The sequence below is a fragment of the Anopheles aquasalis genome, chromosome 2, assembly GCF_943734665.1.
Source record: "Anopheles aquasalis chromosome 2, idAnoAquaMG_Q_19, whole genome shotgun sequence".
NCBI classification, from domain to species: Eukaryota; Metazoa; Arthropoda; class Insecta; order Diptera; family Culicidae; genus Anopheles; species Anopheles aquasalis.
In genome coordinates, this window is record NC_064877.1 from 82,169,060 (window position 1) to 82,188,146 (window position 19,087).

Genomic DNA, 19,087 nt, shown 5'->3' on the forward strand with positions numbered 1-19,087 from the left:
CCAGGCAGCCGTACACGTGCAGGCGCTGTACATTCGGTTTGTGGTCCCCTAAAGCGTCGATGAGTGCGCGTATGCTTTTGGTTTTGTAACTTGAATGGTACTTTACAGTTACAGGAGCCACAGCAGCAGCAGCAGCAACGGCAGCCGGTGGCAGTCATTTTCAGTTGGTTTTGGTTTTTGCCTTTCCTCGGGCTCTACATTTGGGGATCGCTGTGCGATGTTTGGTGTGCCTGTTTGATGTTTGACATTTCACGGTGTAAAGCTTTCGCCATCGTGCCTTCGTGCTTACCTATTAGTCGGTTTCGCTTTTAATGATCCATTTCTTGAAGCTGCTGACGGGCTGGGAGGGATTTTTCGTTATTTGACGAACGGTGACTTCAAAAACAGTGACGAAGAAGCGGTTTTGTGGTGCCATTGCTCCTTCAATTAGTGTAGGAAAGCTGGCTGCTTAAGCCTGGTTGTTTGCTGTGCCTGGAATCGACAAATGGCGCTCCAGTAGTGGCTGGCAGTAGAACGAAGGAAGCTGTAAAGGAGTTGGGATTAAAGTAAAATGGATCACAAAATGTGTGGCACAAAACAGTCATCAAAACACGTGGCATTATGATGAAAGTGATGCTTTAACAAGCTAACATCAGCATCAGATGCAGAATTGAAGAGAAACACAAACAATCATACGATCTTTCTTAATGTAACGCATACCAGAGCCAAGCTACCAAGTAATAGTTTGACCAAAAACTAATTCGCAATAAGTCAAGAACTATCAATTAGTTCTGCTCGTTCTGTTCGACCAACGAAACTTCAACATATCGAACTGAACTCACCGAAAGCCTAGCCCACTGCTGACCCCAAAAGCCATTCCAATTAGTCAACCGATTGTGTGCGAGAAATAAAGAATGGCTCAATTCATTACCATTCCCCGTGTTCCACCATCGAACCTCCCAGTCCAGAATCGAAGTAAATCATGCAAAGCGGATAGAAAGGTAGCTTTCCGGAAGGGAAAATGCCTGGGATAAAAATGCGATAACTTTCATAGCGAAACTTTAGTCCATCCAAAGGTCCAACTTTGGTTTGGTTCGGGAACGAACTTTTACCGCTTCGGCGTGCGGTAAATGCTAGAACAAAGCACTAGCATGGAGCATGGAGCATGGATAAACAACACAGAGGCACCCCATACAGTGGTGGTGAGGAAATAGTTTTTCCTTGACTGCACCGATACTCACACATCGAGAGAGAGAGAGAGAGAACTGGCACACATTAGAGGCCCACGACGTGGAATCGCACGTCGCACATCGCTCGTCGAAGGAGAAACTTTCCCAAAAAACATCACAAGTAGCATGTCGCTGCTGCATTGCTGTTTGGCCGGGGGTGGAGGAACGATGCACGATGCGCAAAGAAACCCCTGCCGACCGACCGGCCAGTCGCCCGGAAACGGCCAATAAACTTTTATTTATGGCCCTTTACAGAATCTCCCAGCCTGTGCGATCTTTCCGATTGCTAGGAAGCCGCGGGGAGGAGTTGCTTCGATTTGCTTTTCCCTGGGCCCTGTATCCGTGGCCAGGTCTTTGGCTTTTTCCTGCTGGCCTGCTGCTTCACCGAAGCGGCAAATCGAAGTCGAAGTCCACATGCTCCACGCTAGAACATGGCGCCCCTTTCATTTCCACTGCGCTCTCTCTCTCTCTCTGTCTGGCAAAGACCGCACGGTTTGGTTTGCGGTTCTAGCCAATAATCTTCGGGACGTTCAGGCTGTGTGTCTGTGTTTGTGAGAGAGGATGTTTTGTGTGTGCAAATGGTTGCTTGATGAAAGTTGCATACTTGCGCATCCTTGCATGGTTGCTGGTTGCTGAGGGTTTGATCCTAGGAGGCTTTCGGTCCGGGATCGAGGGCTCAACGCTCCTCAAGGGCAACAATTAGATTTGGGATCCTCTCGAATGTGTCTCAAGAGGGAAATAGCTTTGCCATTCGCCTCTTTTAATTCCTACACCATTTGAAACAAGAAATATTTTCATCGATCGAAGGCACCCTTTAAAAGGCGACCAGACCAAAGCCATCATTGGCACCATCTCCAGCGGGGTCGAGGTGAAATGTCCGCTGCGCAACCTGCAAACCTAAAACCGCTGTTGATCCCCCGGCAGATTAAACACCTGCATGTTCGAACACATATCATCTCGGGGCTGTGGGGCTTCGGTTCGGTTTGGAATCGACCGCATGCCTCGAAGTTGAGTTGGCCATGCGGAAGTAGTCTCCTACTGTGGCCAAGGCACACCAAGGAATCTATCGAGCACAAACACCTCTTACCGTCTCCACAGAAAGAAGAAAGTTCTCGCAAGGGGAACTCTGACTTTTGAGGTCACACAGCATAAGTGCATAATTGGTATGCGTCTCCCCGCCGGGGGTGCTGTTTGGTGACTTTCCGATGTGTCAAACAAGCACGAAACGAGAGCACGTGCCTCAGCCATGGCGCGTTGCACGACACAAAAGAATCTCAAAATGTCAAACAACGCTTGTTCACTCGCCACCGCCACGATGTCGCACCCTTTTCCTTCCCGAGCCAGCGGGACGGTATGTTTCGATCGATGAAAATTTAATTTAACTTCATCATACAACAGACAATCACGTGAACGTGTGGCACATTCTGCTTTCTGTCCCCGCAGGAGGTACGTTTGTGTTCTCCTTTGTATGTAGATTAGAGAAAGAAATGTTTTATTTTATAACTACACGACTCCAGCAAACGAGTTTATCCTGCGGCTGTTGGTGCTCTGTTGCGATGTGTTTCCGATGCTTCGGTTACAGTGTATCAATTCACTTGCCTGGCAGCAAGGCGGCCATGGGATCCTTTCGGTGAATTCGGTGAAGCAGATACCTGGTAGTGGCAGTTCCAAGAGAGAGAGACAGGGACAGAGTGCTTCCGGGCCAATGTCTGGTCGGAAAACCGTTCGCCTTCGGCGGGGAAGGTATGTTTCGGAGAAACTTCTGGCAATAACAACCACTTTTGGGGTTTGCTGCTCGCCACTCTGAGCACTGTCGCCTGGCGTCCAGTTTCAGTTACAGCAGGGGAAAGAAAAGTTTTCATATAATTTTCCACAAATTTGTTACAACATGCGCCCGGGGGGGGAGCTGCCGCACGAGATTATCAATTTGATGCAGCATATGGAATGCTATTCCAAAGCTGGCCACACAATGTCGGTAGTTCAGTGCGATATTCTAAACCTTGGTTTTTGGGTTGGTTTGTGGAAATTTTAAGGCAGCGGCAGCAGCCTGTTAAAGGCACTGCACAGCACTAAAACACTGATTCACCGGGAACAGGTCCGCTTAAACGATTATCCGCTCCCGCATCGATCGCGAACGATTTGAAGCTTCCGCATCGACGGGGTGGCACACGCGCGCGCCCACAGTTCCATGAAAAGCGACATTTCCATTATGAATAGCAAATGAAGCTCCACCGGATAATGATGGAGGAACGGGAGGGGCGCTGACCTTCACCGCTCACTGCGGACGCTGCGTTGCCAGTGAAGGCCATCCATCAGCCATCGACTATCCGGAAGCCTGTCCTGTCCTGTTCCTACCGGGAGTTTCGCTTCGATGGCTCCAACCCAACCCAACCCTCGACCCCAGTCGGACGCGCTGGCGTGCAGCCAAGCGGACACCGTAATGGTTTTGTGATTTATTCAAACTTGCTCGTTAATTGGAGTTTGTTTATTATTGATGGAGCTTATTAAATTTGTAACGAGTGCAGCAACCTCCCAATCCCAACCTCACCCCCTTCGGCAGCCATTTGCTAGAGGATGGAGGGGTTTAGTTTATTGCGTGGGGCCACCAGCTCTCCGGTGGCGCCATTTTTAATCAACCGGAAACTCCAGGTCGGGAGGAAAACATCACTACCAGCGCTGGTAGAGGCTTTCATATAATTACCGGCTGCTCTTGGTGCTGCTGATGTTGTTGTCTGGAATGTGTGTGTTCGATTTATTCGATTATTGCGAGCCACCATTGCTAATGGACGCAATGGATGGTCGCTTTGTTGAGAGGTTTACAACAAAAACACTGCCTGTAGTCTGTTGCTCAATTAGTGGGCGCCAATCCCGGAACCCATAATGGATCTAATGGTTAATGTAAAGAGAACCAAGGAAAAAAGGACCCGAGTGGCACTTACCGGTTGTTCGTACTTCGTCGATTGTTTCGGTCCGGTGTGCGCACTATTCGGATGCTTCGATTTGGTTTCATTCGACGCTAGAGGGTCTGTTTCATTAGTGAGTTATATTTCGCCGTTTTTAATCGCCAGTTTATGTTACATCCATGGGTTTTATGCGCAGCTCACCTCACTTCACTCCACTTTACACACCACGGCTCGGTGGAAAAGCTAGATTCAGCAGCAGTGTGGTTCTATAGTTTTCGTATAAAATATATATCCTAAATACTGTACAATTGTATTCTTTTCTCTCCCCTTTTTTCACTCCTCTTTTTATATGTTACTGCTGTCGTGCTTTTGCCGGTTGCGGTTTGCGATCCATACGCACTTTTTTTTTCTTATTTTCTTTGTGGTATTTCGATTGCGTTTTGCTCGATTGCTTTCGAACCGGCTGGTTTGATTACATGTTTTGCGCACAGTATCTATTTGGTTTGGGCAAAAGCTAAAGATGGTGAGGAACCCAGGGAAGGAAGAGCAAACGCGAAAGCATAGCGCCTCTTTCTCTGATTGATTTAATTATGGCCACTGGAAGCCCCATTTCACGCGGGACATAAATTATGAAATCTGTGTGCGTGCATTCGCAAGAGCAAGAACTCGTGCAAACGGAAGGATCAAACTTCATCCATCGCACGGTATCGCGGCGTCCTAAACGGAGTCACGGAACGGTGGAGTTTCGAACAAAGTTCCCGTTCCAGCATGCTCGCTGGCTGGCAACCGGCGTCAACGTAATTACAGTTTTGCGGAAAACTTGCCTTCACCAAGCGAAGCAAACGGTTTGGCCTGGATCGGCTAATGGGCGTCGACTACCGAGGTCCGCGTACCTCGTCTTCGTCGTCCGCGTCGATTGACGATTGACTTACGCCAGGCGTGTCGAGTGAGCGGATGGTGAAAACTTTCACTTCAACCCGTGAGCCGCTCCATAGCTAAACATGAAAAATTACTTACTTTAACTTCGAGCATAAGACAAACATTGACGGTCCGGACTGGACGTTCAATCACATGTGACCGTGGCCAGCCATGTGTCCATTGTTGCGCCTCTCCTGGCCAAATGAAACAGAATGCCACGAAAGCTTTAATTACTTTTCGTTTGCTCCGCGTTCCTTGCCACAACCCTTTGGGAGGCACTATACGCTTCACTGTTTGCTCGCCTCCTTCGTTCTTATTCGATGTACAGCGTACCAGGTTTACTAATGGTTTTTATTGACCTTCTGCTAGAGTTTCGATTTTGTTTTCTTTTTGTTTGTTTCCTTTAGATGACTTCTATCACACTACGGTTTCAGCGCTTCGCCTTTCGCTCGGTTACACTTGCTGCTTGCTTAAATAGTTCTACTAATCCGCGTTACGTCTCGTTTTGCGTCAGCAGGAAGTTTGTCGCTTATTTGCATGTTCCCTGGCGCCCGAATTGGAGCTGGGACGCTTACTCTTACGCTCAAGAAAAGGGAAGTAGTCAGAGGAAAGCTAAGGCCACGTATTATGTTGACGTTCTTTTTCGTTTTTTTTCGTTCGTTCATTCGTTCGTTCGTTTACTTTCTAATTATCTCTCGGGGCGCCAATTTGCAGGTTTGCGGTCATTGAACCAACAGATCGTCGCGGTCGTGGTGGCTAAATACCGATTCAGTTATCTTACGCAAGGCGCATACTAGCTGGGGCCAACGTTGACGACAATGCAGACTTTTGTTGCAGACGCATAAAAGGAAGTGGGAAAAAATAGTTGTAAATAGTCGTCGCACAGTCGAAAATAGGTTGTCCATAGTATGATCTCCGATGATTGCTAATTGTGGGAAATGTGTAAAGCAATAACCCCAATACGTTCTCGGCGAGATTGTCGTCGAGCTGAATACTTGAAGCGGGAGGAAAGATTGGAATATAGAATCGAACGTAAAGCGTTCGTCACTGATGCACGCCACGTTGTGCAAAGCAAATGATGCAAAAGCCATTCATACTGGGTACATGTGTTTTTGCTTAGAAACTAAACTCACTTCTCACTCTTCATCTTTTCGTCGGTTTTTTACAATCAACATTTCCCTATTCATCATGAACCGCACCGTTCCGTTTACTCTAAAATGTTTGTTTTGCGCTTGCTCTCCGGCGACCGGAACCGGAACACCGTTCCTCGTCTTCCTTTCTACCACTTTCCACGCCGCCAAAGGTCTATTGTTTGTTCGCCACCGGACTACGGGTTATTTATTGTTTTATGAATAGCATTTCACTTTCACGCTTTCACTGTACAGAGCGCGCTGGAGAAATAGAGTTTTGGGTGTGTCTGTCACTCTCTTCTTACAATACACTGCTGTGGACACACCGGTTCCCGACGCAGGAAGCTGGGCCATAAAGTAAAAACTAAAAGCAAAAAAAAAAATACCCGAAATAAACATTCGTTTGGCGACTGTTGGCCACCATCATCATCATCATCATCATCATCTGCAGCAGCAGCATCAGCAGCAATGAGCATGTATTTACAGAAGCGAAAATTACTTGCTTCGCTGTCCGACGTCAGCCCAACGGAATCGCTTCGCTAAATAAACTGCCACGGAACCAGGAAGGAGACGGATGACGGAACGCAAAGCATGCGAAGCCACCTAGGACACCAACCGGCGTGGTGGCGTCCTCTCAAATAAGAAGGTAGCCGCGGCTGCGTTTGCCACTGTTGGACCCAAGCAGCCAAGCTCCAAGTCACAAGTAGCCAAGAAGCGGTTCGGTTGGCCCGGACAAACAACCGAGTACCGACCGAGGATGGTGCTACGTCGTCGCTAAAGTTCCAGCATCGGAAGCCACTACTCTGCCCCCCCTGGGCACTCGAAGGAAGAGGAAACAACTTTACTGCAAAACCAAACGGTGACACACAAATACGCGCGCGCGAGACAGAGAGCGAAAGGTGGAAATGCTTCGCCCAAGTGGTGCCCCAAGCGTGCCGCGTGCTGTCGTCATCATCTGGCGCATCAGGAGTAGCCGAGGGAATGTTCTCCTGCCGGCGCATCCTGCCGGCGCGTCCTGCCTGCTGCATAAACAAATTATGTATTCAAACAAAGATCTCCCTCTACCGGAGGGTCCTGTTGGTGAGTGTATGTTGGATCTGTGGTGTGGTGTGGCCATCCGGACGAGGACCAGTCACCAACCAACCAGGAGCTATTCGTTTTCGCTTCATCACATCTTTGTTGGCTTTGCTCTAGTGATGTTGCTGCTGCTAGTTGCTAGTCGTCGAGCTGTGCTCGTTGTTGATGTTGTCAATGTTTGTCTCTCTCTCTCTCTCTCTCTCTCTCTCTCTCTCTCTCTTCATCTTCATTCAAATGCGGCTGGTTTGGCCGCACAGCTGTGGACCCACACGTGGATGGATGGCATGATGTCAAGTGTCTGGCAGCGGCAGCGCAGGTGGCCCAGGCTCTCATTGCACTTCGCCAGCCCCTCAATGAGGTCGATCGATTGCGATTGAAAGGACAGCTGGTTGGATGTGGAATGTTCCGGGTTTTCCCAGGCTCGCTATTTTTATTTTTGCTTCCCCTGCGAACGCCGGTAGCTCACCACGCAGACGGCATACGGTTTGTTGTAGCTCACTCCAGCTCACAATCCAAACATTGCATGTTACCATCGCCCATTGATAGCATTCTATGGGCTGCGAGCGGCGGGAGGCTCTCTATTAACATACCGAAGACGCACAAATTGGAAACACAAACACAACTCTCGGCAAATGTGGTTTGCGACTTTTAAGTAATGTCTCCGGGAGCTTTTTGCTCGATTTGCATCCGGAAATATTGACCTAGATGCAGGAGTCGTCTTTGCGACAATCTCGAGCTCGACGTTCGTTTGCGATAAAACACAACACAAAACCACAACTCTTCAACTCTCTCTCTCTCTCTCTCTCTCTCTTTCCCCAGTGCTATGTAGAATGCGTCTTCCGGTGCTAGCGCCCTTAGTTGCGCCATAAAGTTTTATGACTTTCGTCATTCGTTGTCCACCGTTGTTGATCACCCATTCTTTAGAGCGCACTGGCTCTAAAAGGATAAAGAATGTGTCCAGCACCGCAACAGCACTCTCGACTTGGAAGTGACATTAAAAAGGAAAGGAAACCCGCCACGGAGCACTCGGAGAGGGTCCTGGGAGGGATAGCAAAGTAAATTTATGAGCACTGGCAAAGTAGTATCCGCTATCTTTATCCTCTCGCCCTGCTCTACGGCGATATGAATAGTAAAACCAGCCGCAACCAAGCGCACTGCACACAGCACTACAGAGAGGTAAAGCAAATCAACATTTTTATGAAATTCAAATTGAAGAGTAATTGCTTTCGGTGTTCTGTGTCCATCCGATGTGACCACCGCATCGGATAGCGCAAAAAACATAATAACAGGACAACCAAGGAACGTCTCTACAGTAATTTGAGTGGCAGTCAGAAAAAGTGGAAAAGTTGGACAAAAATGGTTCCATCACATTTAGACATTTTCCTTTTTCCACCACTCGAGTTGTGAACAAAGAGAGAGATAATCCGCTGACCTCTGAACACAAAGACACCGTTACACAGCGGCGGCGACGGCGGCGGTTGCGATCACAGTAAGCAGGGCAAGTGTTTGGCAGGTTAATGGCTTTTCTTTAAAACAAAACAAAAAAGGAAACGAAACGAAACGAAAGAAACCCCTCCCGTAATGCTGGCGCCGTTGTGATGAGCTTTCTTCACCTCAGAAATTTCCCTTCCAACGTTTCATTAAATCAGGCTCGACCTCGAACCGTACCGGGCGCCTCCATCGCACGGACACACCACAGCGATATAGCGACAGTGTGGCATGCGGGACGAAACAATTAAGAAAAGTAAATTGTAAGCGTGCGCGCGCGCGCACACAGCCTGGTGCACACGAGATTAGAGAAAGCAGATAAAACGTAAAACCATTTTGCCTCATTTCCTTCCGCCCAACCAGCGCACCGTGGTGCCAGTGGTGTAGCTAATGGCACACCCTACATAGAATGAGAGAGAGAGGGCGTGAAAAAGCGAAAAAAAGCGAAGAAAAAACGGGAAAGCAAAGGAAGGGAATAATCGTGAAACATTTTACGAACCAAGGCCCGTTTGCCGGAAGTAGCAACATACACAAAATCCCCGGGTCCCTGGTTCCGCGTCAAAGAAATGTAATCAACCAGAGCACCCAGCAGGACACCAGGATGGTGGATTGGTGGTCGGGAACCCTACGGAGAAGCGCATCACACCAAGGGGGCAATGCGCGAGCTGGAATCCAGTGCTTTATGGGATTGTTTATGTCGGTCTAAGCGCACCCAGCATTCCATTCCGTTGGTAAGAGAATCTTTTTTCTTGCTGGCAGTGTGTTTGTGTCATTCATCGGTTTGGTCCATCGGTGCTGGTCCGGTGCCATCCATCTTGCGAAAACATGAAAGAGGTGGTAACCAACGTTCCCGCCTTTCAGTTGCCTCCAGCTATGGTCCAGTCGCTCCTTCGCCAAACACAATTCGTGATTCATCGATCCTTCCTCGAGGGGAAACGCGCACAGAATAGCCGCTCCAGTACCAGAAACGGGCTGTTAAAACACTGCGGCCAGGTAATTGTAACAACCAGAAACATAAAATCCACTCCATGGCAGTCAGTTTCACCTTCCATCGAATGATCGAACCAAATGGCACGGACAACGGTCAGTTCAGAGTAACCAGGACCATTCAAAACACGCGACCAACACTGGATGCAACAGCGTGATGGTGTGGCGAGCTCAAACTCATTAAAACCTATTTGTGCTATAAAATAATTTCATTAAACTGCAAATGCCTCACGAGCGACGGTTCCACCACCCGGTAACTGTCTAGCGATGGTCTGCCCATGGTCGTCGTCGTCGTCATCGTCATGCTGCTGCTGCTGCTGCTGGTGGTGGTGGTGGTTGGTGAAGTAAAATTAAATTCTTTGATTGCTTCGGACACCATCCGGTGCAGTGCTCGGTACCGGGACCACCACGATCGCCTACGGTGCCGTTGGTGTTGCTGTTGTCGTACTCCAAAATCCTCCCTTCCTGGTGCCGGTGATGGTGGCGGTGCAGGTAGCGGTAGTGATTTGTGTTTTATGCTCCATCGAACACAACCACCTGCAGCAGGAGCCGGGTGACCGGTGCTGGTGCCGGTACGGGTCTCGGTTGTAGTGCCACTGCGCTGCGAAAGCATGCAACGGTTTCTGGTCCACGGGGTTGCCGGTAGCAACGCGCAGATTAACAAGCTTAATCCTCGCCAGAGCCAACTGCCACTGGTTGGCGACTGTTGCATCGAATGATGCCAGTGCCGGTCCTGGAATTGGTAACGATTATCGTAATCGAATGCGATGCTGGTGGCAGGAGCAGGAGGAGGAGGAGCGGTGGTGGTGGTGGTCACTATCGATGGCATCCCGGGGGATACCGTTGGCAGCTGTTGGCGCGATGGTATGGCAGTAGCTTCCGGTGGTGGTTCCGTCCGGCGTTCACGGTTGTCGTCAGGCTCGTTGCAGTCGTCGGCGGCATCGTGCAGGTTGGTGAGGGTTAAGGCTAGTGGTGGCTGCTGTGGAGGGCACCGTTGGCCCATTTTCGGTCATTCATCCCACAGACACTGCTGCTTCTCGCGGACGTAGTACGAGTACTGGTGGCACTTGCGACACGTCTTGATGCCGCACCGGTAGCTGGTGGAACCGGCGGCACCATTCTGCAGCCCGCCACTGTCCGGTTTCCCCTTGCAGTACTTCAGACCGCACGGGTACCAACCGATGCACATCTCGAGCGTGCACAGACACGGCGCCCAAATAGCGCTGACTTCGCTGCAGCGCGACGGTTCCGTGATCGTGTTCGCCGTCGGGAATGGTTTCACCACCGAGCCCAGGATCGAGATCGATGAGCCTGCCAAATAGAAAAGCGGAAGAGAGAGAGAGAGAGAGAGAGAGAGAGAGAGAGTGGAAGAGGTGATTTAACTTTTTTTCCTATTTGTCTGCCAGGGGCTTGCGCGAAATTGTAATCAGCCTCTCTAGTCGAGCAAATTGCTGCGAATACTGGACTCGAGGGTGGATATTCGTATCAGAAAATGCTTGGTTATGAGGCTCGTTGATGGGCTCTCCTTGTGCTTGGAAACACACATTGATGGCTAGAGATGGCAATCAACTTCACGAGCGAACAATACCGTACCGCGAGAGTAAGGTAAAGAGAACGAGAGTAATTAGTACCACGACCAGCGAGTAATCAAGCGCCCTGAAACTCGTACAATGTGCGGACAACAGCGATACACAATGTTGGGCGAAGTATACCGCTCGAAGTAATTATCGTAACGAACACTTCAATTCACTCCCCTGCACATTCAGTGTTTGATGTTTACAATGTCTCTATCAACTCTCTCGACAGCCAATGCAATGCGTTTAGTTGAGAACATTAGATTGTATCCCTGAGATATTGATTTTTGTTAAAAGTTTCATCTTTCTAAGACCATTCTGTAGCGTTAACATGTGTTGCTTGTTGGTTCAGGTGAGAATATGTAATCTTCCATATTTATGTACAAAACGAATATTGAGCTATACATCCAGAGCGTAGTATTAACGAAAAAATAACTAAATATTCAGAGAAGTAATCGAAAGTAAGCTCAAAAAAGGAATCTGGCCCTGTAATAAAAACAGATCGACTTTTAGTCGAATGAATAATATATTCTCATTGCTAAAGTGCAAAAGTAAATCTATTACTTGCTTACAAAAAAGTATGCTTCTTTCAAAGCAAAACGTAATTCTCACTGATGCGTGTACGATCTTTTTAAATCGATCTTAATTACATTAAATCGAGATAATTATAACAATTCACAAAACAGCATTTAATTTCCCAGAAGCAAACACGTTAAAAAACAACTTTGCAACCTACTCTGCTCAAAATCCGATAAATCCATCTCAAAGAAGAATGAAAGCTTTTCAAGTCTCGCCACAAAACATTCCGCTAAGCTGTTAAGAACCACCTGAGACAACAGCTGTTCAACCGTGATTGAGCACTCAACCGCTATTCTAGGAGACTATTCAGAGAGCGTAATTTGTAAACAATTTCTCCGGCACTCGTAAGTCTGTTGTGGTTCTGTTGTTTTTTTTTATTCGTCCTTCGAATCCATGGCGTAAAATAGCTTCATTAGATTCCGTTTTCGTGGAGCTGCAGCAACGCACAGACAGTAAGGAACACACATCGGTGCTCGACCGAAATAGCAGCTGTTACCCACAATGCAATGTGCCTCGAAAATGGTTTACATCTCATTATGGCTTCGGTCTTAGCATAAGCAATAGCGACGACGACGTGCGCGGGTGACCTGTCGTATCGTCGACCCCACGAAAATCACTCTATCGATCGGAGCACGGAGAATCCCGGCATCCGCACGGGACAAGCACTCGCACATTCATTCGACAGCTCTGCGGGTGGCGCGCGCGCGCCCAGTTCTCTCGAGGCTGATACCAACGTACAGCTGTCATTTTCTCATCGCTGCATAATTTATGTCAGCCAAGCCGTCACCAAGCGCCATCGCCAGCGGGTGAGCGGGTACACGTGCAGCTTAGCAGCCATTCTGCTACGCGGGAAGGGATACGCTTTGGTTCGTCCGCTTGCTTGCTTGCTTGCGGTTACGGTGCCATAAATCTCCATGCGCGGGAACTCATTCCGCGGGAGCGGAGGTGGGGGCTACGGCTCTTCGTGTAACCAATAACGCAGGGACCAAGCCTTCCGAGACCAGAGTGATCGAAGGACGGTACACCGTTGTCGTCGTTGTCGACGTCCACGTTGTCGTTCTCGACGTTGTTGCTGTTGTTCGAACCGTCGCCTTACAGCACAGGTTAATCAATTATGGAACGGCCATTAGAAATCGATAGCGGAACCCATTCACCACAGCGAACGTTAATGTCAACCTCGCCGGTGGTGGGGCCTGCCTTTTTGGGAGGGCAGAAGGGGCCAAAAGTTATAGCACGGTGACGTAGGGTTCAACAAGCACAACCGAAGCCGGTCACTCTGACGGTGCGGTACGGAATGAATATTTAACTTTTGGTGCTCTGTCGTGCACCATTTCAACGCTCGTCCATTTTACATCGAACCACTGATAAGGGTCCTGGGGGAAGACCGCAGGTGCTTAGCGAAGGTTTGCCGAGGAGCTGCGGAAAATTATGCCCCGGGAATGCTTCATAATCAAGCGTATTTTTCGTCTACTTAACATAGTCCAAAGCACATCGAAAAACAGCCAAACAGAGCCAGTGACTTGAATAAAAATCGAATCGAATCGATATCAGGGAATGCAGGATGCTTGGGTATATTTTTAGAAAAAAAAGGAAAATACATTGAGGTGGCCCGGTGGTTCTATTCTTCTTTGTACACCCTACTCCCGCCACCCCCCCCCCCCCCCCCCCCTTTCAGTGTCACTGTGTGCAATCAATCATGCCTGATGAACTGCCATTATGATTTATTACCGACAAATTCCGTCGTGAAATACATTTTCACACACTCCACCCTGGTGGGTGCGATGTAAAAGGCCACATTCCCGGGGCCAGAGCATGCATTTGGGGTCGTCCGGTACAGCCTGCGGCACATACGTGCCACCGCCAGCGCCAGAAGCGCGAACAGAATGTGGACAGCGAGTGAGGTTTCGTCTTCGTTCTTCCGAGCAACAATTGTCAATCAGCAGCGGCACTCCGCAGCCGCTCGGTGGCAATTTCGAGCAACACAAACACGCCACACCCCACTGCACTTCCTGTGCCATCATCTACCGTCGGTTCGATCACCGTTCGCTATCGGATTGAATCGTAAATTGTATTTCGTTTTCGCTTTTTCCCCATCTTCACTCCTTTGGTTGGTGGCTCGCTCGTTCGCATTGGAAATTGGAAATAAAAATGGGAAATCTACTGCTCGAACAGCAGCCGGAAGCGTCAAGTGTGTCCGGCCTTCCATTCAGTCCTTCTATTATCCTTTTCGATTCCCTAACAATCTCCACTGGCGCTCCACTTCATCAAGAAGAGCGTGTGACTCGCCTCGGAGTTTCTGTGTGCTCCTCGACGCCAGCCAGGCAGCTCGAGGCGACAAGCGAAATTGACATTTGCTGTGCAGCGACTACGGCAACACACTAATTCGATATCTGTTTTATTATTTTCTCCTCCAGGGGATCTATATCCCCCCTTAGTGCCACGATGGCGTCTCGGGATACTAGCGTCCGCTCTGCTCTGGGACGCTTTGGCCATCTTTGGCTGTGCGACCACCGTCACACCGCTTCTCGAATTCCCATTAAAACACCTCTCTCTGCCTGGCGGCCATTTCGGCCAAGAGAAATCCTCCTTCCAGAGCCGAGGGTTTAAGTGAGATGAGCTCGAGAGCAGCAAGGAGATTCTCGACAGCAGTCACAAAACCACACACTCGCCCCCCATAGCATCCCAATCAGAGTTATTTTATTCGTCTCGAGCGGTAACGATGGGAATAAAAAGTTGGAAAATAAATACCAAGGTACCAAGGGTGGAAATGGTGGAAATCCAAATCCTTCCTTTTGCTCTGCATACTGCATACAGACACTACGGGCAGGCAGACAGACAACAGGCAGCTGAAACGGGCCGGAAGCAAATAAAATCGAACATGCACACAAATAGAGCCGAGCGCCGAGCCGGAAATTGGAGTAGCACTTGTCGGTGCCAAACGTCCTGGTGTTGTGCTCGCCCTTTGGTTTCGAAGCGATCGACGAGTTGTTGTTGTTGTTGTCCTTGTGAGCCCGAGCACACTGGCTGACGGTGGAGAAATGGCAATAACGAGGAAATGACGATACATGGAATCGATAAATTTCATAAACTGTGGGGCATAAAATAAATAAATTATTACCTTTAAACTACCGATCGAAAGTGCATATCCTGGAGAGAGAGAGAGAGAGAGCCGACGCTTTGCACCATGGCATTAATGATGCTGAATGTGTCCGTCGGGGGAAATGGAGTGGATTTGGAGATCTAACAGTTTTCACTCCCCGGCAAAGGCCTTAGCTCGGCAGCTGTGGCTTTGATGTTCCGGTTTCGATGCAGTACCGGGGCGGGTGGGTTGATTGTGCCTGAGAATCATCGCATATCCCGAAGCCCCGCAGAATGGGGGCAACAATCGCACGCACACAAACACTGGGAATTTTATGTTTATGTGGCCACCGCAGCACCGCAGCATGAGAAGCATCTACTTTGACAACTGAAACCATTACAACGTACGCGGTAAAATACATTTTCCAGCCAAATTTATGACACCCCGATTTATGGTGAACACATTTCAAACCAACAGCCAACAGGAGCCAGTTTTCGGTGTCGATTTTGACCACACCGGGGCTGGTGTGGCCACCATAGTGCGAATGAAATATTGAACCGAATGGAAAAAGGACACTGGAAAGCCTCATAAAATATGATAAACGGAAATTCGAAATGTACGTTCGGTCGATCCCCACGTCCTTGTTGTGGGCAACGCTACACCAGTGATGGGATGGGAAAAGAGAGGACACTTTTGCACGAGAAAGGAAGCGGGATTATCGGAAGCGCATCGAGAGTAGCCAGTTGGTGTTATTGTTGGTGTTCGGTTTCACATTCCGTGTGCATCTCGGTTTTCAATCGAGCACTTTGGGGGAATTGGTTCGAAAAGTTGTTACAAAGTTATCTCTTAAACCGAAAACCTACTGTGTACTGATACTGATGCATCAGCATCACTTTGGGATCATCGATCATTCTATCAAATTAACGTCAAATGAAACCAATGACCACGGCTCTTCCGTCCTTATATATGTTAAAAAAAAAAACGTCAAATGAAACCAATGAGCGAGTGCGAGTCACATTCATTAAGGCCATTCACAGAGGTCACTTTAGGTTGCCCTAATGGCCCTCGAATCCTCGGAAGGCACGAGTGTTTTGCTTACGAATTCCATTAGCAATTTGCGGTTGATATCATGCAACTGCACACGGTTCGACGTCCGTTCGTCCATCATCCCCTTAATCAATCGATTCGGATCACGGAAGGTGTCACCACAATTATACCGCTTCCATCGAGAATGGGCTTATTTGAATGTTTAATATGAATACTAAATAATTGAAGTATCAGTTTAATATCCAATCCGGGAATCAGGGCACAAATCGTCGGGGGAGTTGTGTGACGCCGGTACGTAATTTCCATTTCGAAATAGCGGCCCCATTTACGGCAACAAGCGATGCAAAACGAAACAAAGCAGGTATTAGTGACGGTTACGGGATTTGTTTCGCTTGACAGTACACGAACGACGAGGGGCGTTCTTACATAAACACGCTGTAAACGTTGCGGTCTCGTGGAGCAAGATAATTCACTAAGCACACTCCATAATTAGCCCTGGCCCGTGCAAAGGTCCCCGGACCCCTAGAGACCCAAATGGATCCAAAAAAAGGAGAGGATCGCGCGAGAAAAGGACCCCCATTCTCGGAGGGTGCGCTAACAACCGCATCTTCGGGGTCCAATAACAGCCAGAAGCTTCCACAAAGCATGCGAACAGGCCCAGGAAGGACGGAACCGGTCTCTTCGTTACAATCGCGGTAAAATCGAGTAAAATCCGCCAGCGCCAGCGGGTCTTCCTGGGAATTCCATTCCGAGTGACCTCGCTCTCCCTCACTTTTTCGAGAGGTAAAACGAAATCCTCATCGTTTGCGTTTGCATTTGCTTCGCCGGAACCCTTTTCCGAGGTCCGAAAGGATCACTAACGGCGTGATCGAGATGGAGGAGGATGGAGTGGTTTGTAAATCATCAGTTTCGCGGTGCAAAAAAAGGGATGATCCAGAACCAGTCCAGCACGAGCCGCAGCCATCCATTTCGCTTCGAAGTTTCTGTATTTCACCCTTTTTTCGCCTCGTCCCCTGGGGATGGACACTCGTGTGTCCGGCCGAGCGGCATCCCGGGGTCTCGCTCACGAAACTAAATAAAATTCCAATTTAAATTTTTCCACTTTGTAATTCTCGGTATCTCTTCTTCATCCGCTTGGAGCTGTCATTGGTAAAAGTAAACAATCCTTTTTTTCGCTCTCTCTCTCTCTCTCCCCCATCCGTGAAACGGTCGCACCGGGAAGGAAAACTGATCTTCTCGGACAAACAATGCTTGAACCGATTACAGCGTTCTCGCCGAGTCGCCGAGTGAACCGTCTCTGCGTGAGTCTCTGCACAGGACAGTAACGAGCAATGTCCCGGTGGCCGGAACGAGGTTCGACAAAAAAATGAGGCAAATGGAAGAAGAAACCGTTCATTAGCCTCCCGCATTGCCATTCTGCTCATTATACCGCTGCGCGCCTCTGTGGTCAGTGGAAGTGATCGCATTTATCTCAACTGATGGAGGTGTCAGTGCCCGTCACACCATTATCTTAATTATTACGTTCGGAAATATAACAAATTCGAAGTCCCTTTTTCATTTCCTCGAACAGGTCGTATCGCCTTACCTGGAAGTTCGGCCCAGGCCTTCAGATCGGTGTCCCGCACGTACGTCGATTCCTGTGCCTCCGCACAGAGGGGTGCCACGTGCCGGGATATCGGTGCGGCACGGTCCAGCTGCACCCAGCCGGTCATCGTGTAGTTTTCCTTCCCTCGATCTTCCTCCGGCGTTCGGATGGTGCTGGGATTTTTCTGTGGAAAATGAGTGAAAACCAGCCATTCGGAGAAGGTTAGAAACGGTGCTTGTAAAGGATCCTGAGAATAATCGGTCAGGAAAAGAGGTTTCTCTACTTAAATACTAAAAATAATCAGAGTTTAATACGTATTATCACTGTTTGGGTATAGGATTATCATATTACAATCTAATCTACGAGACAAATCTGTAATAAATTTCACAAAATTGTAGCAATCGAGAAAGAATCTCTATAACCTCAATTCTTGTGAGTTCTGGTCCTATTTGCTCGACCATTCAATGGAATTGTTACAGTTGTTTCCAATAGCAGCGTAAACTCTTCAATTTGCATCATAGTTAAGAGCATGTTTTTATTCACTTCCATTCCCGTCCGCTCCTTCATGCACCATCCACGTCCCATCCAAATGGCGCTGGTGGCGTGGTGAAGACAAACACAAAATTAATATCCTGCGAGTTCACGTCCAAGTTATGACGTCCGACGTGGCTGTCGTCGGATCAAGGCGCCCCCATTTCGGTGCGAGATGCGACCATGCGCTATGCGCACTCGCCGAACGAGAGCACACGAGAAAGTATTTATAAAATGCATTAGATGGAAAGCTTTGGGCGAGCGAGCGGGCGGCCGAGGGATAAAAAAACAGAAAAGAACTTAGCCGGGGAAAGGCAGGCAAAAGCAGGAAGTGCAAAAGATCCAGAAGTTCATTTTACGTCAGAAACTTTTCTAATAAGTCACACGTTTCTAGCCTGGCACGGCTTCTGATGCCGCTCCTGGCACGTTGGCTTGCAGGATGCTGCTAAGTCGGTTTCTGAGAGTTTGGAGGCCAACGATGATTCCAAGAACTTTTGGGACCGGCAGCATTTTTCAACTTTTCATCCATCGCCGCTGTATCTGGTCTATTTTCACCTTTTTTCACGCCAACGGCTTCGTGGAGTGCTAAGCGATCAGGTGAGCACGAGAGTGGATGCTTTATGATGGATCAATCCGCAAATTTCATTAAATTTTCGTTATATTTCCAACTCAGCCAAGCCAAGCGGTTCTAGAAGTTGTATTTGTATTTGTTTGAATGCTCAGTTGATATAACATTCCGTCTGAAACTAACACAAAAATTCATACAACTTTGTACAACAAAACCATCACTCCGCATATACGCGACGGCGAAAACAAACTCATTCGACGTGACATACATTTATGTCTCCCGAGCACGTACCCTACTGCATGTCCATCTGTCTACAGGTTGAGCATGATAGAGTATAGATACGCCCAGGGCCGGAACACATCCTCTGGCACTCCATTGGAACGTATTTGACGGCCTGCACGACGGAAGTGATT

General features: G+C 48.6%; 1 protein-coding gene across 1 annotated transcript in view; it reads right to left on the reverse strand.

Annotated features, from left to right (window-relative positions):
- Positions 1-4,232: 4,232 nt before the first annotated feature.
- LOC126573471 (out at first protein) overlaps positions 4,233-19,087 on the reverse strand; it is a 51,895-nt gene continuing 37,040 nt past the window's right edge. The window contains exons 4-5 of the mRNA XM_050233620.1: positions 17,576-17,759; positions 4,233-11,022 (exon numbers count right to left, since the gene is read on the reverse strand). Of these exons, the coding sequence (XP_050089577.1) occupies positions 10,721-11,022; positions 17,576-17,759 (486 nt within the window). The 3' untranslated portion in view covers positions 4,233-10,720. The remainder of the gene's footprint in view (positions 11,023-17,575; positions 17,760-19,087) is intronic.